The 24868-nt window shown below is 43.6% G+C and overlaps 1 protein-coding gene across 1 annotated transcript in view; it reads left to right on the top strand.

Annotated features, from left to right (window-relative positions):
* snd1 (staphylococcal nuclease and tudor domain containing 1) overlaps positions 1 to 24868 on the top strand; it is a 1037556-nt gene that overhangs the window by 21603 nt on the left and 991085 nt on the right. Inside the window, exons 3-6 of the mRNA XM_086010590.1 lie at positions 11679 to 11799; positions 15805 to 15886; positions 17738 to 17898; positions 19807 to 19898. Coding sequence (XP_085866716.1) covers positions 11679 to 11799; positions 15805 to 15886; positions 17738 to 17898; positions 19807 to 19898 — 456 coding nt within the window. The remainder of the gene's footprint in view (positions 1 to 11678; positions 11800 to 15804; positions 15887 to 17737; positions 17899 to 19806; positions 19899 to 24868) is intronic.

The following is a 24868-nucleotide window of genomic DNA, read 5'->3' as shown; positions in this document are numbered from 1 at the left end:
TTTTTGATTTTAAAAAGTGTGTTGGGGGTGCGGCGGGTGAGGTGGTGGTATACGAAGGAGTGCTATATTGGTTTGTTCATGTTTGTTCATATTGCCTTGTTGCATTTGTAAAGATCATCGTACGTTGAATTCACCATTTGGAAATATTTAGACATTAAAATGTCAGTGATAGTTTGTTGAGAAGGAGGAATATTTTTCCGTTGTGCTGATGTTTCGTGGTTTGGATTACAGCTCCTGCCACTGGGTTCCTCTGGTTTTCACCTGACCTCCAACCTGATTTTCCCAACGCTCCTTCCTTAAATATTTATACCAGTTTCTTAGCAAGTTGGGAAGGGCCTTTAAACTGAAAAATGCTGGAAATGCACTGCAGATAAGTTAGCATCTGAAAAAGAAAGGTGGTTTAATATTTTGGGTGATTGCAACTACAGAGGAAATGAGTTCTGCTGAGGGGTCCCATCCAAAAACAATTAATGTATCATCATTCCCTTTTCAAATGACGATTGACTTCCTGTGTATTTCTTGCAGTTTCTGTTTATCTGACAATAGTGGGGTTTTTTTGCTAGAGACTGCTGCTGTTTTTGAGTAGTCATACAGGAAGTGATGTATAGTATGATTAGAATTCAAGTGGCATAAATCTAAAAATTTGATCTCAGCAACTGTCTGGAAATGTCATTGGACCTGTTGAGTTTTTCTGCTGATGTAACTTTTATGTTTGGGGGAAAAGTAATTTTGTTCCGAGTATATTTCATTTGAGGTGGCCATGTCCTAACATCATGAGTGACATCGGTAGCTGAAAAGGTGCTAACTAGAGGCTTTACCAACCTCTGAACCTCATTCGAAATTTTATGGTTAGAATTTTTGAGTAACACTTCCTCATTGACCCGTGTGTTTGTAAGAGCCTTTTATTTATTGTGTTGATATGGCTATGTAACTGAGGTGTGCTCACCCCTGTGGCTGTTAATGCTCATGAAATGTTGGATCTTGCACTCAAGTAAAACTCATTGTGTTTGAGCAGTGCATAACCTAGGACCACAGTGATGAGCATCATTGGCCTGGAATTTGCGGTTGTAATGCTGGCAAAACTGTCAGCGTTCGCCATCATTACTCTGTAAAACTGACAGCAACGCCTGCTGTCCGTGATGAAGAGTTAAATGCAGAAATCTGGCTTTCAGTGATACCCTGCTCCTCCACAGGTTGCAGTGTTGCAGTCCTCGCAGATGGAATCAATTAGAAATCACTGATTTGACATGAACATCAACTTTTTACACGTTATTCTCCCTATAACAACCCTTGAAAAAGTTAAGCCTTATGAGGTGTAACTGAGTTTTTAAACGGTGTACTAAGTCATAATTACTGCTCAACAACCTCTCTGGCCCTGAAAAATGAATTTTATATTGTAGAGTGTCATTTTCTCTATTCCATGATAAAAATTCAATAGACTTTTAATTTTTTTTGTTATTTTGGCTTTTACCTTAATCCCATGTGTATGTCCAATCTTTATTTCACTTTCTGTAAAATTATTAAAAAGTGAATGATGAAACCTGCTTTTTACTTCCTGGTTTGCTATCTGATAATTCCTCTGTGATTGGCTGCTCAGCCTGCTTGATGACATCACTGTTGCTGGACGCTACAGTTCCCCTATAGATGGTGCCAAATGGAAAGTCAGGTTGAAAAAGGGGAAATAGATGCCACTGAGCCCGCTAAAACTTTGTGGGCAGCTTTCTTCGAGATCAGCGGCGAGTAGCATCACTTCGCCATTGACTGCAAAATCCAGGCCTTTGGTTTTCAAAATTTTTTTGTGGTTTCCTCCCTTTATCTTTGTCCTTTCCACTCCTTGAGAAAACTTGTATTATTTAACATCCTCCTTGGTTAGAAATGCAAGATGGTGCCCTCAGTAACTCATGGTTGAGGTACATTTGGTCATTGTAAGTAGGGTTTCCCATGCTCCAGTTAATTTTTTCCTTGGCAGCCAGAAATAGTCTTGAAACAGAAACTGAAGTGCTAATGTTAGTTTTGACAAGGATTTGGACACTTTTTTTTTTCTTATTTGAGAACAAGTACTAGTCTAGTTAGTTTACCTGTCTGGGTCATAGTGTGAACGAACCACCGATGCCTTGCATTCATTTAAAGAGGCACAACAGAGTTTATGCAATGTTTCTGAAATGTAGTGTTTGTGGTGGGGGGGTAAATTCCAAGAATGCAATTGGCTAAAGAGGCCAGTTATCGTCAGTCTTGGGTGAGCCATTAAGTGTGGAACATTAATGGCTAAATTACCCCAGTTAGTACTAACATTGCAGTAGATCTGCATTCGTGGGATTTCATGCATGGCTTAGCAAGGAAAAATACTTCTTAAATTCGGCATTGTTCTGCCAGGATGATGTATAGAATCACAGAAATCATAGTATAGTACAGCACAGAAGGTGGCCATTTGGCCCATCGAGTCTGCACCGGCTCTTTCGAAGAGCAATCCAGTTAGTCCCATCCCCTGCTATTTCCCCATATCCCTGCAATTTTTTCTCAAATATTTATCAAATTCCCTTTTTGAAAGCTACCATTGAATCTGTACCCACCACCCTATCAGGCAGTGCAATCCAAATCCTAACCACTTGTTGCATAAAAAAGTTTTTCCTCATGTCGCCTCTGGTTCTTTTGCCAATCGCTTTAAATTTGTGCCCTTGTTATTTATTGACCCTTCAGCCATTGGAAATGGTTTCTTCATAAATCCTTCATGATTTTAAACACCTATCAAATCTCTTAGTCTTATAGCAAAATATTGCAGATGCTGGAAATCCGGAATAACAGAAAATGCTGGAAAAACTCAGCAGGCCAGGCAACATCTGTGGAGAGAAATTAGAGTCAACGTTTTGGGTCAAAACCCTTTATCAAGACTAGAGGCACAGGGAATGAAATAGATTAGGAGGCTGGGCTGGGAGAGGTTCTCCAGCTGGGGCCGAACTAGTGTTTTATTTTGGTTTAGCATAACTTCCTGGCTTTTGTACTCCATGCCTCTCTAAAGCCCAGGATCCCATATACTTTATTAACTACTTTGTTAACCTGCCCTCCCACCTTCAAAGGTTTGTGCACAAGTACCCCCCTGGTCGGTCTCTCTCCATGCACCCCCTTTAAAATTGTACCATTTAGTGTATATGGTCTCTCCTCATCTTACCAAAGTTTATCACCTCACACTTCTTTGCATTGAATTTCATCTGCCATGTGTCTGCACATTCCACCAGCCTGTCTCTGTCTTGAAGTCTATTACTATCTTCCTCACTGTTTACTACACTTCCAAGTTTCGCGTCATCTGTAGATTTTGAAATTGTGCCCTGTACCCCCAAGTCCAAGTCATTAATGTACATCAAAAATAGCCGTCGTCCCAGTAATGAACCTTGGGGGACACCACTGTATACCTCCCTCCAGTCTGAAAAACAGCCATTCACCACAACTGTTTTCTATCCTGTAGCCAATTTTGTAGCCATGCTGCTACTGCCCCTTTTATCCCATGGGTGTCAATTTTGCTAACCAGCCTAATGTATGGTACTTTATCAAACACCTTTTGAAAGCCCATATACACATCAAAAGCACTGCCCTCATCAACCCTCTCTGTTACCTCATCAAAAAAACTCAAATCAAGTTAGTCAAACATGATTTGCCCTCAGCAAATCTGTTAAGCCCATGCTTGTCCAAGTGGCTATTAATTTTCTCCTGGATTATTGTTTCTAAACGTTTCCCACCACCAACACTAAACTGACTGGCCTACAATTGCCAGGTTTATCCTTACCCTCTTTTTTGAACAAGGGTGTATAACATTTGCAATCCTCAGTCCTTTGGCACCACCACCACTATATCCAAGGTGGATTGGAAGATTGAGGCCAGCACCTCCGCAACTTCCACCCTTACTTTCCTCTGTAACCTAGGATGCATCCCATCCGGACCGGGTGATTTATCTCCTTTAATTACCACCAGCTTGTCCAGTATCTCCTCTTTATCTATTTTTATCTCATCTAGTATCCCAACAACCTCCTCACTTACCATAGCTTTAGCAAAGTCCTCTTCCTTGGTAAACACAGAAGCCATGCTTCTGCCTCCACCAATAGTTCTTCATTTTGGTCCCTAATTGGCCCCACCGCTCCTCTGACGACCCTTTTACTGTTAATATGCTTATAGAAGATCTTTGGATTCCCCTTTGTTAGCCAGGAATCTATTCACTTACTGTTGTGTGTTCCTATTAAATGCAGTGAGCATTGTTAGGGTACTTCTGAAAGATCCTATGGCATAGTTTGAAAAGCAGGGGGTTCTTCCACTACCCTAACTGCTTCCCCTCAACTGGTTATTCATCTCATTACTGTTTGTGGGATTTACTATGTGTAAAATGGCTGTTGTGATTATTACATAGTACCTACCCATTGCACTATTGAAATAATTCGTTCTATGTGAAGTGCTTTTGAATTAAAGCTCTTGTGGTTTGACTAGCAGGTAACAAAAAGCTGTACTCTCCAGATTGGCACTTGATGTATGCTATTGAGGAGGTACATTGGAACCACCATGCAGTGATCATTTGGATATAATGCTCAATTCCTGCTTACTGAATCTGAAAGGTCCTGCCCAGGCTGCTGATTGGCTTTTACATTGTAAATACTGCCCATCTGCAGAAATTTAAAGGGACTGTGCATTAAAAGAAACAGGCTGTGCAGAACAAAGTGCAGCTTACAGGGAACATTGCTGGCTTGTTTTGATTTCTTTAAAATAGTTACTAAAATAGTCACATGATTTGCTGTGGTAGAATATAGTCTTAATGTTCCCAACAGATGCCCATAGTGTCCAAGATAGCATGGTGGGATGTTAGTGGATCCCACCAATACTCAGTGCCACAGTAATAGAGGTGGATTTTCACTTGCAGTGGTTGACTTGCTGGAGCACTGATTTTGGGATGTGCTGAGAAGAGGTCAGTTACTTCCTTCCCGGGAAAGCAAAATGAGATTGAGCCTGGCACTCTTTTGGTCTACTTCAGAGCAGATGTCTAGTACCCTGCCCTTTTTGGCTGGGGCTGGCATCATATACTTGAAAGAATAAAAGGGTACAAACCATGCCCTTCAATTACTGTACTTGTGTCAGTAGCACCAGTTAGATGGGTCTATTACAAAAGTTAATTGTTCAATGTAGTGGTATTGCCAGGAGATGTAAAAGATGTACAGTAAGTAGATGAGTGGCTCTGTTAAGCGTTGGGCAATTCTTTCAGTTAGATGTTTACAAGCCACTGCTGTATAATAGTTATGTGGCTTTTTCAACTTGTGGTCTGAGCAAGTCATTTCTTTGAGGAAGTATGGTTGTCACCTGAAGCCACATCAGTGACTTTTGAGGTGTGAAAGTATTGAATACGGTTTTAAAAACATAACTTGCACTTGGGTTGAACTTTTTATCACATTTCAAAGTGCTTTGCATAGAGAAGTGCAGTGAGGATTATGAAGGCAAATGCAGCAGCCCTTTTTACAAATGTTTCCACACAACCGTGAGCCGATTGATGGTGTTGGTTGAGGGAGGAATGCTGGTCAGATGAACTCCTGCCTCTGAATAGTGCCAGGGGATCTTTAACATTCATATGCACCACTGGAGTGGGCAACTGGGGCATCGGTTTAATATCTTTATAATTGTATACTCCCTTGGTGCTGAAATGAGCATCGGCCAAGATTGTGCTCAGGACCTGGACTTGAGCCTTCTGATTCTGAGGTGAAAGTGCCACTAAGTGAGCCGAGCTGATGCTGATAATTGGGTCTTTTGTTGTCTTCCAAGTCCAGAGAAAGCTGCCTTGCACTTTAATGAACTAATACGGTTTAATATGGGGAATGCTGATCAGGATTTGTTCCGCTAAAAGGAAAGAACAAACTAAACAATAATGAGACTCTATGGATGAATCTTCTTAGGCAGTCCCTCGGAACTGAGGATGACATGCTTCCACACTAAGAATGAGTTCTCGGGTGACTGATGAGTCCAATGCGGGACCTACAGTCTCTGTCACAGGTGGGGCAGACGGTGGTTGAAGGGGCGGGTGGGTGGGGTGCTTGGGTTGACGTGCGCTCCTTGCGCTTGGCTTCCGCTTGCTTCTGACGAAGAGACTGTGTTCGGCGCCTTCCCGGATGCTTCTCCACTTTGTGCGGTCTTGGGCCAGGGATTCCTAGGTGTCGGTGGGGATGTTGCGCTTTTTCCAGGAGGCTTTGAGGGTGTCCTTGAAGCGTTTCCTCTGCCCACCTGGGGCTCTCTTGCCATGCCGGAGCTTCGAGTAGAGTGCTTGTTTTGGGAGTCTCATCGGGCGTGCGGACAATGTGACCCGTCCATCGGAGCTGATCGAGTGTGGTCAAAGCTTCGATGCTGGGGATGTTGGCCTGAGCAAGAACACTGACATTGGTGCCCCTATCCTGCCAATGGATTTGCAGGATCTTGCGGAGGCAGCGTTGGTGGTACCTTTCCAGTGCTTTGAGGTGCCTGCTGTACATGGTCTCGATCTTCCTTGCTGCAATGCTCCATCTCACCCTCAGTAAGCTCCCCACTGGAGTGGAGCTCATTTACAGTACAAACAGGAAACTGTTCAATCTCCGTCGCCTCCAGTCCAGATCCAAGGTCGTCCCATCCTCTGTCGTCGAATTACAGTATGCAGATGACGCTTGCGTCTGCGCTCACTCGAAGGTCGAACTCCAAACCGTCGTCAACACCTTCACCGAAGCATACGGGAGCATAGGCCTTACACTAAACATCCGTAAGACAAAAGTCCGCTACCAACCTGCCCCCGCCACACAGTACTGCCCCCGATTATCAAAATCCACGACATGGCCTTGGACAACGTGGACTGCTTGCCATACCTCGGGAGCCGACTGTCAACAAGGGCAGACGTCGACGACGAAGTCCAACACCGCCTTCAGTGTGTCAGTGCAGCCTTCGGTCGCCTGAGGAAGGGAGTGTTTGAAGACCAGGACCTCAAAACCGGCACTAAGCTCCTGGTCTACAGAGCAGCAGTGATACCTGCCTTGCTGTATGCCTTAGACATGGATGAATAAAGCCATAAGGGAACAATTGAAGTTATGGAAAGAGGCATACATTAAGTACATGGACAGCAGGGGAGTGCATGAGAAGGGAGAATATTTAAAGATTAGGGGAGAAGTCAAAAAAACAATTAGGGAGGCAAAGAGGAACTATGAAATTAAATTATCAGGAACATAAAACAAAATAGCAAAATATTTTATAGGCACATCAATTTTAAAAAAAAAAAAGGAAGGTTGGGATGGGAATAGGGTCATTAAGGGGCAGACAAGATAATACCACAGCTAATGATAGAGAGGTGGCAGAAATATTAAATTATTTTGCTTCAGTATTTAACGGAGATAGAGCAGGTGGACATGACATTGGATGATGCAATTAGTAATGAGGTAAGTGCATTTAAAAATAAAAAAGGGGAAATATTAAATAAACTAATCAAACTCCGGATAAAACCCCTGGTCTGGATGGATTGCATCCACGCATTTTAAAAGAATTGAGGGAAGAGATAGCAGAAGCATTACTACACTTAATAATGTTAGAAAAAGGTGTAGTGCAAGAGGACTGGAGGATAGCTAACGTAATATAGGTAGACTACCCTTTATCCGGACTTCCGAAAACCTCTAAAAACCGAAGGTTTTTTCGTTCAGCGTAAGTCGTGCGTACGACTTACGCTGAACGAAAAAACCTTCGGGTTTTTAGAGGGTTCCGGTTGCGGAAGTTCGGATAAAGGGTAAGTCGTGCGCACGACCCCCCGCCAGCCCCGACAACTGCCGACCCCCCCCCCCCCCCCCCCCCCCCCCCGCGGACCCCGACAACCGCCGACCCCCCCGCGGACCCGACAACCGCCGCCGCCGCTGACCCCGCCAGCCCCGACAACCGCCGACCCCGACAACCGCCGACCCCCCCGCCGACCCCGACTGACTTACGCTGAGTGTCAGCGTAAGTCATGCGCACGACCCCCCGCCGACCCACCTTCCGAAATCCGAAATTCTCCTTTATCCGAAACTCGGCTGGTCCCGAGGTTTTCGGATAAAGGATAGTCTACCTGTACCTATATTTAAGAAGGGGGCTAGACCAGGTGGTTGTCAATACTGAGGAAGACTGCAACAAATTAAAGAAAGACTTGCATTTATATAGCGCCTTTCATGACCACCAGACGTCTCTAAGCGCTTTAAAGCCAATGAAATACTTTTGGAGTGTGGTCACTGTTGTAATGTGGGAAACGTGGCAGCCTATTTGCACACAGCAAACTCCCACAAACAGCAATGTGATTGTTTTTGTTATGTTGATTAAGGGATAAATATTGGCCAGGACACTGGGGTTAACGCCCCTACTTCTCTTTGAAATAGTACCATGGGATCTTTTACGTCCACCTGAGAGCAGACGGGGTTTAAAATGGTTTAACATCTCATCCGAAAGACTGCACATCTGACAGTGCAGCACTCCCTCAGCACTGCACTAGATTTATATGCTCAAGTCCTTGGAGTGGGACTTGAACCCACAACCTTCTGACCTAGAGGCGCGTGTGCTACCAACTGAGCCACAACTGACACTTACAGGAGGACATTAATAAACTTGCAGAATGGGCATATAATTGGCAGATGAAGTTCAACACAGATTAATGTAAGGTATTACATTTTGGTAGGAAGAATAGGGAGGTCACATCACTTGGAGGGTGAGAGTCTAGGTGGGGTAGAGCAACAAAGGGATCTCTGAGTACAAATACACATCACTAAAAGTTGGGACACAGGTTAGCAAGGCCATAAAAAAGCAAATAAAGCATAGAAAACATAGAAACATAGAAAAATAGGAGCAGGAGTAGGCCATTTGGCCCTTCGAGCCTGCTCCACCATTTCAATATGATCATGGCTGATCCTCTATCTCAATACCATATTTCCGCTCTCTCCCCATACCCCTTGATGCCTTGTGTCTAAACCTATCTATCTCCTTCTTAAATATATTCAGTGACTTGGCTTCCACAACCTTCTGTGGTAGAGAATTCCACAGATTCACCACCATCTGAGTGAAAAAAATTCTCCTCATCTCAGCCCTAAATATCCTACCCTGTATCCTGAGACTGTGACCCCCTCGTTCTAGACCCCCCAGCTAGGGGAAACATCCTCCCTGCATCCAGTCTGTCTAGCCCTGTCAGAATTTTATACGTTTCAATGAGATCCCCTCATTCTTCTAAACGGAATACAGGCCTGGTTGACCCAATCTCTCCTCATATGACAGTCCTGCCATCCCAGGAATCAGTCTGGTGAACCTTTGCTGCACTCCCTCTATGGCAAGTACATCCTTTCTTGGGTAAGGAGACCAAAACTGCACATAGTACTCCTGGTGTGGTCTCACCAAAGCCCTGTATAACTGTAGTAAGACATCCTTGCTCCTGTACTCAAATCCTCTTGCAATGAAGGCCAATGTACCATTTGCCTTCCAAACTGCTTGCTGTACCTGCATGTTTGCTTTCAGTGACTGGTGTACAAGGACATCCAGGCCCCTTTGTAGATCAGCATTTTCCAATCTATCACCATTCAAATAATACTCTACCTTTCTGTTTTGCCTACCGAAGTGGATAACTTCACATTTATCCACGTTATACTGCATTTGCCTTGTATTTGCTCACTCACTCAACTTGTTTAGATCACCTTGAAGCCTCTTTGCACCTCCTCACAATCTCACCTAGTTTTGTGTCGTCTGCAAACTTGGAAATATTACATTTGGTTCCCTCATCCAAATCATCATTGATATGTATTATGAATAGCTGGGGCCCAAGCACTGATCCCTGCGGTACCCCACTAGTCACCGCCTGCCACCCTGAAAAAGACCCATTTATTCCTTCTCTGTTTCCTGTCTGTTAACCAACTTTCAATCCATGCCAGTATATTACCCCCAATCCCATGTGCTTTAATTTTGCACACTAACCTCTTATGTGGGACTTTATTAAAGGCCTTCTGAAAATCCAGATACACCACATCCACTGGTTCTCCTTTATCTATTCTACCAGTTACACCCTCAAAAAACTCCAGTAGGTTTGTCAAACACGATTTCCCTTTCATAAATCCATGTTGACTTTGTCTAATCCCATTGATATTTACTAAGTGTCCTGTTATCACACCCTTTATAATAGACTAGCATTTTCCCAACTACTGATAGGCTAACTGGTCTGTAGTTCCCTGTTTTCTCTCTTTTTTAGGAGGGAGAGAGAACAGGGAAATAAGCACTAGGGTTTGTTTCTAGACTTTTAGAATTGAAAAGTAGGGAAGCTATGCTAAACCTGTATTGAACCTTGGTTAGACCACACTTGGAGTACTGCGTGCAGTTCTGGTCGCCATATTATAAAAAGGATAGAGTCACTGGAGAGGGTGCAGAGAAGATTTACAAGGATGATACCAGAAATGCGAGGGTATACATATTGGGGAATCATAGAAAGTTACAGCACGGAAGGAGGCCATTTTGGCCCATTGTGTCTGCGCCGGCCAACAGAGCTATCCAGCCTAACCCCACTTCCCAGCTCTTGGTCCGTAGACCTGCAGGTTAGAGCATCCCAAGTGCACATCCAAGTACTTTTTAAATGTGGTTAGGGTTCCTGCCTCTACCACCCGTTCAGGCAGAGTTCAAGAACCCCACAACCCTCTGGGTGAAGAAATTTCCCCTCAAATCCCCCTCTAAACCTTCCACCAATTACTTTAAATCTGTGCCCCCTGGTTTTTGACCCATCTGCTAAGGGAAATAGGTCCTATCTAGGCCCCTCATAATTTTATACAGCTCAATAAGGTCTCCCCTCAGCCTCCTCTGTTCCAAGGAAAAAAGACCCAGCCTATCCAGTCTTTCCTCCATAGCTAAGGTTCTCTACTCCTGGCAACATCCTTGTAACGCTCCTCTGTACCCTCTAGTGCAATCACATCTTTCCTGTAATGTGGTGACCAGAACTGCATGCAGTACTCGAGCTGAGGCCTAACTAATGTTTTATACAGTTGAAGCATAACCCCCCTGCTCTTGTATTCTATGCCACGGCTAATTAAGGCAAGCATTCCGTATGCCGCCTTAACCACCTTATCTACCTGGCCTGCTACCTTCAGGGATCTGTGGACATGCACTCCAAGGTCCCTTTGTTCCTCTACACTAAGTGTCCTATCATTTAATGTGTATTCCCTTTCCTCGTTAGCCCTCCCCAAATGCAGAAAAGGGAATAGAAGATTATGCTGATAGATTTAGATGAAGAAAGACTGGAGGGGGCTCGTGTGGAGACTAAATGCTGGCATGGACTGGTTGGGCTGAATGGCCTGTTTCTGTGCCGTATATCCTATGTAAAACCTTCCCTCCCAAAACTTTGGCAGGAAGAGAATGGGAAGGTCAGTTGTTTTTTAAAAAATTGGTATGTATGTAATGTATACACTTTCTGCTCAGTGCTAGCTTTATATGTTCCAGAATAATTGTCATACAAATTCTTATAAATGAGGGGAAAAAAACCTTAGCCATTGGGTCTAACAAGCCTGAATTAATTACAAACCTGAATTTTACTAAATTTGTAGATTTCCCTTTTCAGAAATGCACCTAGTTGTCAATTGGACCCCTTTATGCTATTTGCCTTCCTTCGTTGTTCCATAAGTCTGTTACTCGTGTACAATATTTCTTGTGCTCTTTTACAGCCTTGGGCCTGGCCAGCTCGAGAGTTTCTCAGGAAGAAACTGATTGGAAAAGAGGTGTGTTTCACTGTGGAGTACAAGACTCCCCAAGGTCGAGAATATGGAATGGTTTACCTGGGCAAAGGTTAGTGAAGTAGTATTTATACAAGCTGCGGATGTCGAATGAACTGCATCAACCTGTCCTGTCTCTCCCCCTCAGCCACTGTATATTGGAAGGGAAAAAAATTATCTGATGATTATATCCTCAAACCTTGTGTGTATATAATTATAAAAATGGCATCTCCTTTTTTCTATTGCATAGGAATATCTCCATATTCAATGAACTGATTGCCTTAATGAAAATATAGATACTAAACTTTATGCCTTGTATATCAGGAGTTCAGATAATTCACACAAGTAACTTGTTTGGTAACCTCGTCATCTTAATTAAATTATAACCTTAGTTTACTTCTTTGTTGTCCTTTTAATTCTTGGTGCCCAATGGCTGGGACCAGTTCCAGTAATTCTTTTGATAAATGTAGATGAGTCGAGGCCTATAGGGTGGGATGCTACTACGATTAAAGAGAGTAGTAATTGGCTGCTAAGTTTCAGAACAGTATTTGCACAATTGTCTGGTTTTTTCTTTACCTGGCTCCTCACTGCCATACATTTTGCTGCTGCCAAGTTATGGCAGGCTGTGCTGCTTTTTTGCTCCTTGTTCTTCATTTCCCCTTTCAAAATGGACTAGTGGTCCCCACCCACTACTGAGCTATGAAGTTAACACTACTAAGCCGATCACGAGATGAATGTACGCTGAAAGGGCATCTATTCAAAAAGACCTGAAAGTATTCTTCTCTTCCACTGTGCACACCCCCCCCCCCCCCCCAATCACCAAAAATTAAATAAATCATGGAATCCAATTATTTTAACTGATTCTATTTTGTTTGCCTCAACTCCTAGGCTGGCAATCCATTTCATATGTTGATCACTGAAGAACTTCCTGACATGGACCGTAAATCTGCAATTTACTAGTTTGAACCTACTTTTGTCAGTTTATTTCGGAGCATTGTTTCAGATTTCACTTTTCTATACAGTTTACTGTATCATACCTCTAAGGTCACCTCTCTGTTGCCTTGTTTCAGGGCTGCAAAGCACGATTTTCTCTACTTCATTGATGCAAGTAGGATAAGAATTGGTATTATGGGTGATTCTAAGACAAATGTTCTCATCAATGATGGCAGTCAGGCCACTGTCCCCTTTTTTTAAACAAAATGTGACATTTAAGCAGGTACCAAGTTCCCAACCTTCAACTAATGCTGCTGTTGGGGTTTTTAATTAAAGATTAATGGGCTTGTGCTTTGCTCAATTTAATTTTCCTGTTGAAACTGCAATATGATTTGTCTAAAATTATACTGGTGATGATCTTTAAAGAATCATAAGCTCCAATTTCAGATGTTAGCAAGAATTTAAGGAATGTCGTTTAGGTGAGATGCTGGAATAATGTGCCACTGTACTAAAGTAGAGGCTGGGTGCTGAAAGCTTTCTCCTCTGTCCAGTAATATGTCTGAAGTTAATGATCATCCACACCAGGCTCTCTTTCCTATATCGACACCCATCCTCACTTTTTACTGTCTTGCTAAGAGTGACAAGTGTGGCATATCCAGGGAGGACGTGGTAATTAAATCCACCTACTGATGGACTCGAGGGTAACTGCTCTTTTGGTGCTTTGATTGCCTTCTGGAGTTGTGGGAGGAGTGTTCCTGAATTTTTCTTTAAATTGCCCCTTTCCCGTTTGTTTTTTGTCCCCCCCCCCCCCCCCCCCCCCCCCCAAGGAGTAAGAATTATTAGCTGTGATTCATTATACTGTCAGACTTCTCAATGCTAGCCCTGTCCCACAGGAGGGCCTGTTGGTCTATTCTTGCCCTATTTTCATGTATTCAAATTCAGTGCTAACTTGCAACAAATTGTCATTCGTGTTGTGCTATAGATCTATGTCCAATTAGAGCTGATTTGAGACTTCCAAACATATTTCACAAGGACTCGTTCGATACTTTTATGCGGTGGAATGCCTCGCGCCATTGACTGCAATTGGGTATAACTGCACAGACTTCGGCGCAGTGGAACCCAATTTTTAATAGGTTTTGTGAACTTTGGAGCATTGACCTCCACTGGCCTGCTAAATGCGCTTAACCAGTTGAGCGAGTTGTTATGATGCAAAATAATATCATAGTGCAAGCATGTTGATGAACTGAATTAGCATTTTTTAAAAATTCGTTTATGGGATGTGGGCGTTGCTGGCAAGGCCAGCATTTATTGCCCATACCTAACTACTCTTGAGAAGATGGTGGTGAGCCGCTTTCTTGAACCGTTGCAGTCCGTGTGGTGAAGGTACTCCCACACTGTTAGGTAGGGGGTTTCCAGGATTTTGACCCAGTGACGAAGGATTGGCAATATACTTCCAAGTCAGGATGGTGTGTGAGGTGGTGGTGTTCCCATGCGCTTGCTGCCCTTGTCCTTCTAGGACATGTGTTTGGGAGGTGTTGCTGCAGTGCATCTTGTAGATGGTACACACTGCAGCCACGGTACGCCGGTGGTGGAGGGAGTGAATGTTTAAGGTGGTGGATGGGGTGCCGATCAAGCGGGCTGCTTTGTTCTGAATGGTGTCGAACTTCTTGAGTGTTGTTGGAGCTGCACTCATCCAGGCAAGTGGAGGGTATTCCATCACACTCCTTACTTGTGTCTTGATGGTGGAAATTGAGGACTAGTGATATGAAAAAGGGTGTCAAAGTTGATGGCAAGAGTTCCTGTTAAGTTTGAACATTAAAATAGAATATTGAATGAACATTAGGGGGAAAACCCTTACATTTGTGGTTTAATTGTCCTTTTATTTAAAAAAAAAAAAAAAAAAGTAGGCTGCCAAGTTGTCTCAAATCATAATTATTTTAATCTGAGATTTAGATTTCTGCTAGCCGAGGATATAAAAGAATATGGAGCCAAGGGAGGTGGATGGAGTTGAGATACAGATCAGCCATGATCTCGTTGAATGGTGGAACAGGCTCGAGAAGCTGAATGGCCATCTCCTGTTCCCATGTTCCTAAAACTTCCTGTGGAGTGAGCAGTACAAAATGGTCTCCATGCAACAGTTGGCTTGCAATGGGCCTGAGGAAGATGGGGGTAGATTTAAATATTAAAATGGAAACTGATGCAGGTAAAAATTTTTTTTAAAGTGCTGGAAACACCCAGCAGGTCAAGCAGCACATGTGAAGGGAATAGACAAATCAACATTTCAGGTGTTGACCCCTCATCAGAGCAAGAGGATATTACCGATGAGCACCATTTAAAAAGGAGCAGAACACGAGGGAGGGGAAAACCATAATGCCTGTACACTCTCAGAACGACCAGTGAAGTGTGTGTTACTCCTGCAAGTGTCTGCTTTCTGTCCCAGGCTCCAAGGTATCTGGGTTTTTTTCTTTTGGTTTTTGTCAAACTCCATTCACCCACTGAGCACAGATCACCAGTTGTCTGGCTTTTGCCACTGATGCTTCATAACTGATTGCTGGGAGCGTCCAGAAGTGGTCCATGGTAATTCCCCCTTTCTCATGTGGGAAAATGCCTGGCTTTTAAACTCTCTGTTTGGGATTTGTTTTTGTTGTTTAAAGAGTTGTTTGAATCCTTGAATTATGTTGCAAGCCTGCAGCTTGTTCCTGGGTACCTGCTATACTGGCGGTTGGTGGGTTTATGGCCGTGGTGGATTGTTAGGTGTAGGGCAGCTCCGTTGTATCATTGATAGAATTTATTAAAATGTATGTTTGGAGCCCATTAATATGGCATTTAATGCAAAAATAGATTTGTTTTTGAAGTGTCTGTTTATTTGGAATAGAACATAAACCGTGGGGAAGGATACTTGGCTCATTAATCCCGGTCCCTCCCACATACCATGACACTAACGCTGTTGTGGCCTTCAATTAATCCAACCCAATCCAGACATTTCTGATTCTCTTGAATATTTTATAAAACCTACCTAATTACTGCTGGATGAATCTTCATACAAGGCTCATGCTTGGTTTCTCGATTACTGTTTTCTGCGGCATTGTTTTCTGAATTAATGGACTGTGAAATGTTTTTTAATGTCATGCTTTTGGTAATTCAGATACAACAGGGGAGAACATTGCAGAATCGTTGTTAACTGAGGGATTGGTTGCAGTGCGTAGAGAAGGAATTCGAGGAACAAAGTGAGTACTTTATATATTTGAGAAAAAAAACTTGATGAATTGGAAGAAACTGAGGATCTTTTGTGCTCTCCCTACCCTCCATAATCTATAGGGTAACATTGGACTTTCTAACTCGGGAGGGGCAAGGTAAAAAGCAGCGGTTGTTGGCTTAAAATGCCAACTTGTTTCCCCTTTGGTTTAGTTTTTTCTTTCCTTCTCTCCAGCAAATGTAAATTGGTTTTGAGGTTGATGAATATTGCCTTGAATAAAATTTGATTGGAGAGTTCAGAGTGCGGGGCAATGAAGAAAAGATTACAGCATTGTTCCCTTTTACCACCCCTTCATCCCAGTTGAAGTCAATAATAGTGTATTAATAATATAGTGCATCAATAACCAAGTGTCTGTGGACTAGGGGGCCCAGTAGCGTTGAACCCTCGCCTCAGTCCCCGAGGAGGGAGTCCCAAAACTGCTGAACAACAGGGTTCAACCCTCAAAGATTTGTACATTGAAACTTGCTGAGATCCTTTCGAAGTGTGGGCAGAAGTAATGGTCTGCAGGCATTTATATGGGTGAAGATTGTTTTTTTTGTTCCATCTTGCTGCCTTTGTACATTGTGGGGTTGATTTAAGGAAAACTCAATAGCTTTTTAAATTAAACTGCTTCATGCAAGAACTGCAAATGGTGCTGCAATTATCCCTCATTTCTTGGTTCTGTCCCCTCTTGTCTGCTGCGCCGCCCCCCCCCCCCCCTCCAAATTCTCCCCCTCTGAGAACATATGTGCATATGTTTGCATTGACAGCACGTCACTGTGTTCTCAAATGGAGAGGTGACTTTCTCCCTGCTCCTGTGGGGATGTGGCATCTCCAGTGATTTGAGTGAAATTGCAAATCTCACTGTGTGGGGAATTGGAGGTGTGGGGTGGGAACCTGGTTATCATCCATCACAGGAGTGCGCAATATTAATTGACATTTTTCTTTTTCTCTGCCAATTTTATCCCTTCCTGCTGAAAGCATGAACTCTTTAACGAGACACTGTTCTACAGGCACAGAGAGCCCTCTGGTATCTCAACCAACTGGCATTTCTTTGTACGAGCCTAGGCACTGAGTGTTGACGAGCCATTTGGCTACTGGGGTAACTTAGCCAAGGCAGATTGGATTTTTTTTTTCCCAGCAGGGCTTTCTGGATAGCATTTGAGAGTGGGTAGTCTTGGCATTCCCCCCCTTCCAAACTCAGAGGCGTTGAGATTAATTGTAGCACCGCCTACTGTTTTGCTGGCTGAGATCAGCTAACTTGGCTATGACTGAAGCTTGAAACTGGGACCTGCCGACTGGATTTGCCATGGTTGCTAACTGCTCGAGTCGTTAAGAGCCTAATCAGTCATTTCTAATGACCAAATTGAACTTGTCTGAATAAGACTGAGTGGAGAAAATGTGCTAAGCATTTAGAAAAGAGGAGCAGTTTCCTCCTCTTTCATGCCTTGTACTGTTTTGCATGATGTGTGTGGTTAGTGATACTTCATAGAATTTTTGTACAACTGACTTAAAGTCCTTGTGAAGAGAGTTTGGGGTAGGTGGTACAAAGCATCAGGGAACCATTTATGTCCTAGAATGGTGGGGTATGGGTTTGTGTCAGATTCCTCGTGTGATGAATTCCAAATATCAGCCCATTATATTGGTTGGTGCGAGGGAAGACCATGAGGTGTAGAAAAAACATGATCATGCAGATACTTCCTAGGTTCAGGAGCTACATTGGCAGAGGCATGTTGCCCACCAGGTTTGGGGAATGGTGCACAGGATTTTGTCTGAAGTTCTATTCTTCTAAGCCCCCCCCCCCCCCCCCCAATCTGCTAATTGTGTTGTATTTTCCTCTTAGCCCCGAGCAAGCCAGACTTTGTGAACTTGAGGATCAAGCGAAAGCCGCAAAGAAGGGAATGTGGGGTGATGGCGGTGGTTCGCACACAATTCGAGATCTGAAATACACCATAGAGAATCCTCGCCATTTTGTGGACTCCAATCATCAGAAACCAGTTAACGGTTAGTGAGTCAGGTTAACTCTTCCCATCTGCTGTAACTTTTGATGCTTCATCTTTGAGTTCTGAGCTGCGCTCAATGTATTCCATTCTTGATGTCTGTATTCTGTAAGTCATGGCTAACTCTGGCAAATTGGCAGTATTTTAGACAATGTTTACAAAAGGTGCTCCTCAGGATGTCATGGCTGTGGTGGTTAAATGACACAAGACCATAATGATAGTGATGGGATATGTCTTGGTGATTTCTCCCCATGTAATGGGTTCCCAAACACCAAGTAGAAGTGGATTGCTTTTCCCAGAGGGAGGGAGTCACCACCTGGGCTTTTCTTGTCTGTCTTGCAGTGGTTGTTAGTGAGCAGCACTGGGTGGGGAGGGTGGGAATGGGATGAGGAGGAGCTCACCTATTCACTGTTGGCTACAGATGATGTTTGGTGCAATGTACTGAGAGTTTTGCTTTCTACAAAAATGCTTCTATTGTGAAGCTTTAAATTTAGACTGTTGGTTATGCTTTTTTCTAAACATCTGCTAAAAGATTAGAGAAGGTGGGATTGTTCTCCTTGGAGCAGAGAAGGTGAAGGGGAGAATTGATAGAGGTGTTTCCACTGGCAGGAGGGTCGGTAACCAGGGGGCACTGTTTTTCTTTACTCTGAGTTATGATCTGGAATGCACTCCTTGAAAGGGTGGTGGAAGCAGATTCAATAATAACTTTCAAAAAGGAATTGTATAAATACTCAAAGGGAGAAAATGCAGGGTTGTGGGAGTAATTGGATAGCTCTGTCAGAGCTGGCACAGGCAAGGTGGGCCGAATGGCCGCCTCCTGTGCTGTATGCTTCTATGCTGATCACAGCAGCTGCATGCCATCTGGTACTGGGACTATTGGAACTGCTGTTGTCGGTCACACTCTTAAAAGGTCCAGAGACTGAGCTTGGATGAAATCTTGCTGTTGTGGCACTCCGAATAAATTGGAAAGAATTGTGATTGATGTTAGCTGCCTGTTTATTCCATCTGACCGTAGTTTTATAGTGCAGATGGGGCCATTGGGCCACTAACTTGAAGTTGCTGAGGCTGTTACAGGGTTGAATTAAGAAATTTATGGAGCATTTATTCTGCACATAACAACCGACCGATTAGTTGTCTCGCATGGAGAATGTACACTGTGATCAGGCATCTGCACTTTGGATTTGAACTGCTGAGATTTCACTTTCTATTTCAGCTGTTGCTCATTGGTAGCACACTCTCCTGAGTCAGAAAGTTGTGGGATCAAGCCATCCCCAAGACTGCTTATTACCACCTCTGCAACATCACCCACCTCCACCCTTTCCTCACCCCCATGTTTTTGTTAATTCAAGGCTCCAACATCATTCTTGCTGGTCTCATCGTCTACCATAAACTTCAACTTGTTCAAAGCTCAGCCCGCTGCATGCTGTCCTGCTTGTCCATCCCACCCATCTTCCCTGATCAACACCTGCTTCTTGTCCCACAAAGTATTGAATTTAACATTCTCCATTTTCAAATTCCTCCATAACTTTGCACACCCTATCACTTAAACCTTCTAACCTCGTGCCCTACAAATCTGTCTTAATGTGGATTCCCTCATCTCTCTCACCTGTGGATGGTCACGCCATCAGCTGCCTTGGGATGCACTCTCTGGAACTCACTCCTTGAACCCATCCGTCTCTCACTTCTCCCCACCTTTTTAATTAAAAAAAAATTAAAAACAAAAGTCGCTTCTTGACTAACATTTTGGTTACCCCTTGGCTCGGGGTTTGCCATTGATCCCGTAGTTTTTTCCCCCCCTCTTCCCCATTCTATAAAGCACCTTTGTTTTCTACATTAAAGGTGCTGGATTATTGCAAGCTTCTATTGTGCTTTGTTCAAGGGATGTAGACCGAATGTTTTCTGTTTTTTACAGCTATCATTGAGCATGTGCGAGATGGAAGTGTGGTGAGAGCTTTGTTGCTGCCTGACTACTACCTGGTGACGGTTATGCTTTCTGGTGTCAAGGTACATCTGTGGAACAAGATTTCTGTTGCATTTCATGTGTAATTGCAATGAACTGCTTTGTGTGCAAGTTCAGACTGATTTCCAACCGGGACATGGCTGAGGCTGTAAGCTCTCAGTAGATCGCACTGATTTCCCAATGCACTGTGCCAGCCTTCATATTAAAATGAAAAAATCACCACACCCTGGGTAATTGCTCAATGACAACCCCAATGTATTTTCAGGATGTCTGTCAAAGTGCTGAAACATGTTTCTTTGTTTAACTGTGGCAGCAACTCAGTACTACTTGCACAGCAAAAGCAAAATACTGTGGATGCTGGAAATCTGAAATAAAAACAGAAAATGCTGGAAACACTCAGCGGGTCAGGAAGCATCTGTGGAGAGTGCAAAACCGAATTAATGTTTCAGGTTGATGACCTTTTGTTAGAACTCGGACCTGTTCTGATGAAAGGTCATTGACTTGAAACTATGACCCAGTAATTGCGGGCACAACGCGTGAGTAAGGAGGGGGTACTCACGCGTGTGCCCGGAGGAATTGCTGGTTTTCAGCATGCGCATGCGCTGAAAACCGGCATTTCCTGTCCTCTGACCCAAGGGGTTAAGAGGCAGAACGCGCGCGACTGCACAGGCAGCGCGTGCGCAGTGAAATTCCTTTTCTTCTCTCCCCCCCCCCCCCCCTCCCTCCCTCCCTCCCCAGAGTTGCGCGTGTGTAAAGGTCTCCGGTCTTTATGCATAGAAAAACCACATGTAAGTACTTAGTTTTTCAGGTAAGTGGGCTTTTAGTACAATTGAGAACTTTTTTCCACTGGCTTGTTATTTTTACAGTAAGGTAAGTTTAGTTTTAGACCCGATTTAAAATTAAATAAATAAAAAAATTTTTTTTTAAATTATTGTTTAAAATAGTTTTTCAGAGTTCTTTATTGTTCATTTAAGTAGTGCAATGTTTTTTTAAATTTTCTTTCAGGTTTAAGTAGTGTTTTGGGGCCAGGAGTTTTCATGAGTTTGACAGCTCTTTCTGTCAAACTCATGAATGAGTTTCCCCTCCCCTGATTGGCTGCACAGTGCTCACCTGATCCCAGCCGGCACATCGCACTAACTACGCCGCTGGATCAGGTAAGCACATCGTGCCGACATCTGAACCGGGCCAGTGACAGGAATTCCCAGCAGGCCCGGGCTTCAGATGTCGGCGCGCAGGGTGAGTGCAGATCGGGGGCTTGCACGCGCGGCAAGCACCCGATCCTAATTTCAGGGCCGTTAGCTCTGCTTCTCTTCACAGATGCTGCCTGACTGGCTGAGTATTTCCAACATTTTCTGTTTTTTAACTCGGTACTACTACACTGAGTGGAAGATGTTGGGAGCCAAGATTAAAATAAAAAATCATTTGGTAGCAAAATCTCCCTCCCCCTTTCCTGAATCCTAATATTCAAGGATAAGTCAACATTTCTGTGGCCATTTAATTTTCTCCTTAACCCCCTTTTTCTCTTTCACCCTCTCCAAAAAAGGGATATTGTAGGAGTCTCTGCACTCCTAGCAAAGAATCTATAAACTCACTAGTAGTTAACAAACTGAGTTTAATGTACTAAAACTTTACAAAACAAGAAAATGCAGGAGAAGCTCTAAACAGGTCTATTCACTATCACTCCACACGAGGACTAGCTGGAAATGCCCTCTACCTCTGACGTCATCACGTTTCCCGCCGTTGGGACGTCACATGACCCACGTGATGACGTCATCGCGTCAGATCGCGATTTTGTCGATCTAGCTCTGTTTAACCAGAGCCAACATTAAAAGGTAATAAACATGATTAAAGGCAATTGTACCAGTCACAGAGTCTCTTAGTGGCTTTGCCACAATATCTCTTAGTTATTTTGGTCGTTTATTTGTGGTTTTCTACAAAGTTGAGTGGCGTGCTGCTGTTTTGAAAGATCGAGATGGTAAATCAGTATTTTCCCTTCCAGGATTAAACTTGGCTGCTGCTGAAGTTTGATTGGCAGAGTTCATCTCTGCCCCAGTAACACTGCCATGGAGGGTGCATGTGAGCACCTGCAATCCTCTGAGCTTTGAGTTTTTTTTTGAACCGAGTTTTGTTGCTAGGCGATGCCAGCCAGAAGATATGCGCTCCCCCCTCCATTCCGATAGTAAGAGAGGGAGGGTGATGCCAGGCTGTGCTCTCTCACCCACCTTGAGACTGCTTTCAGAACTGTCTGCCCTTGGCTGGCGATGCTGTCGTGGGAGTAAATTAACTTTGTAAAATTATCCCTCAACACATGAGCTTTTCATTATTGGAGAGCAAGTTCTGTTTTTATTTCTTCCCATCCCCTGGCTTGCCTGTGTTGTCCATCATTGCCGGAGGTGAGCAAGTGCTCATCTCTGGCATTGGCAAAAGATGTGGTAAAACGAGCTGATGTGTAAGGGTAGCTTAATGATATGCCCTTCCTCTGGGGAAGTGTCTGACCTCTCCTTGGTATCTTCCCCCTCTGCACTTTGTCTTCTCTTCACACCATTACCCTAACCCCCCCCCCCCCCATCTCCAGTTGAGTTCATAAAGTTTCACGCAGCAGTGAGCATATCTGACTATTCCATGGCACGGCATGCTTGACCACCAGTGAGATGTGACCCCCCCCCCCCCCCCCCCCCCATGCCGAGGTTTCTAATGATCCTTACTGCTTCCTCATCCTGCTAGCAGTCCCAAGTGGAAGAGCCTTTTGAGTAGAGTTCAGTGCTGGTTCACTTTTGTCTCGCATGCTGCTTGTAATAGAGGATAGGAAATTCCTTAAGAGATCTCAATTTTGGAAGTTGAGTTGTGAGCTTAGATGTCAGTTGCTATCATCTATATATTTATAAATTTCTAGTGAAAATGTTGCATCAACCCACTCCAGACATTGTACTTGCAAAACCATCTTCAAATGCTGGTTGATTTACAACCTGAAACTGACTAGCATATCTCAATCTGCAAAGTTCACTGGTCAAATATTTAAATTCTGAATCACCTCGGTTTGTGCTTACTTACAGCAATTAGACTTTCTGGTCTTGGAGCCAGGTGAATTTAAACATTTTTCTGCTTTAATAGAATAGTATATTAGATATTACATGGTTAAAATACTTGTCGTCTTATGAAACCGTCTGATTTATTGAGAGCAATGTCACAGGTGACTTAACCAAAAATTGTGCTCAGTGACTGACATTACTGCTGGGGAATGGAGCACTTGCCACTCTGATCTTCCCCCCCCCCCCCAAAATCTCCAGTAGGCACTCCCGAGCCCTGGGATAGCATGGGTTCGATAGAGTAAAGCTCCCTTTACTCTGCCCCGTCCAGCACTTTTAAATCAAATATTGCGTGATTAAATGCAGAGTAAAGTTCCCTCTACTCTTCAACAATGTGCCTGAACCTGGGAAGGGAGCCCCTTATTTTACCAGTTTCTGCATCAGCCACCCTATGGCCTCTGGAGTCACAGACATAGAGCCATTTTGTGCCCATACTAACTGGTCAAACTGATTTTGTGCAGACCCTTTATAGCCAGCACACAAGAAACTTTCTTCACTCCATCAATCTGTGCAAGACTTGAACTCGGGCCCCTGAAATGAAAGACCATCATTTGCCCACTGCAGTGCCCAATCTCTTATTTAACAATGGAAGAATTCATCTGGTTAATTCATTAAGAATATAAGAAATAGGAGCAGGATTAGGCCATATGGCCCCTTGAGTCTGGTTAATTCATTATTTAATATAGTAATTTAAAAAGAATTGCTTCTCTCTATCTTTGTGTGGCATTGTAAGTCATGGCGCAAAATCGGCTTGTAATTCTAAAAGCAGTCGATTCATTCAATATGCAGATTGATGGCGGAAGATTATACTTGGCAGCAACCAACTGCCTGTGCTCAAGTCATTACTCTCATTAAGTCAGTGCATTCTCTAAAGCATGACATGAAAGGGGCTGGCTGAAACCACAAGTTTGCTTTGGATGAAGACTCGAGGCGGATAAATCACCTGGACCTGATGGCTTACATCCTAGGGTCTTGAGGGAAGTGACGGTAGGGATTGTGGATGCATTGGTAATTTTCCAAAACTCCCTGGACTCGGCAATGGTCCCGGCAGACTGGAAAACTGCTAATGTAACACCCTTATTTAAAAAGGGCAGTAGACAGAAGGCTGGAAACTATAGACTGGTTAGCCTAACATCTGTGGTAGGTAAAATTTTGGAGTCCATTATTAAGGAGACAGTAACAGGACATTTGGATAATCATAATTTAATAGGACAAAGTCAGCATGGTTTTATGAAGGGGAAGTCATGTTTGACAAATTTGCTGGAGTTCTTTGAGGAAGTAACATATAGGGTGGATAAAGGGGAACCAGTGGACGTAGTGTATTTAGACTTCCAAAAGGCATTTGACAAGGTGCCACACAAGATTATTGCTTAAGATAAAAAAAATCACAGGATTGGGGGTAATATTCTGGCATGGATAGAGGATTGGCTATCTAACAGAAGGCAGAGAGTTGGGATAAATGGTTCATTCTCAGACTGGCAATCAGTAACTAGTGGTGTTCCGCAGGGGTCCGTGCTGGGTCCCCAACTCTTTACAATCTATATTAACGATTTGGAGGAGGGGACCGAGTGTAACATATCAAAGTTTGCAGATGATACAAGATGGGAGGGAAAGTAGTGAGTGAGGAGGGCATAAAAAACCTGCAAGGGGACATAGACAGGCTAAGTAAGTGGGCAGAGATTTGGCAGATGGAATACAATACTGGAAAGTGTGAGGTTATGCACTTTGGCAGGAAAAATCGTAGCGCAAGTTATTATCTTAATGGCAAGAAACTGGAAAGTACTGAAGTACAAAGGGATCTGGGGGTCCTGGTGCACGAAACTCAAAAGGTTAGTGTGCAGCAAGTGATTAAGAAGGCCAATGGAATGTTGGCTTTCATTGCTAGGGGGATAGAATATAAAAATAGGGAGGTATTGCTTCAGTTGTAC

Source organism: Somniosus microcephalus, chromosome 17, assembly GCF_052327205.1.
Source record: "Somniosus microcephalus isolate GS21.2 chromosome 17, FLI_Smic_1.0, whole genome shotgun sequence".
NCBI classification, from domain to species: domain Eukaryota; kingdom Metazoa; phylum Chordata; class Chondrichthyes; order Squaliformes; family Somniosidae; genus Somniosus; species Somniosus microcephalus.
The sequence above is the reverse complement of the archived record's forward strand: the minus strand, read 5'-3'. Positions and strand labels throughout refer to the sequence as shown.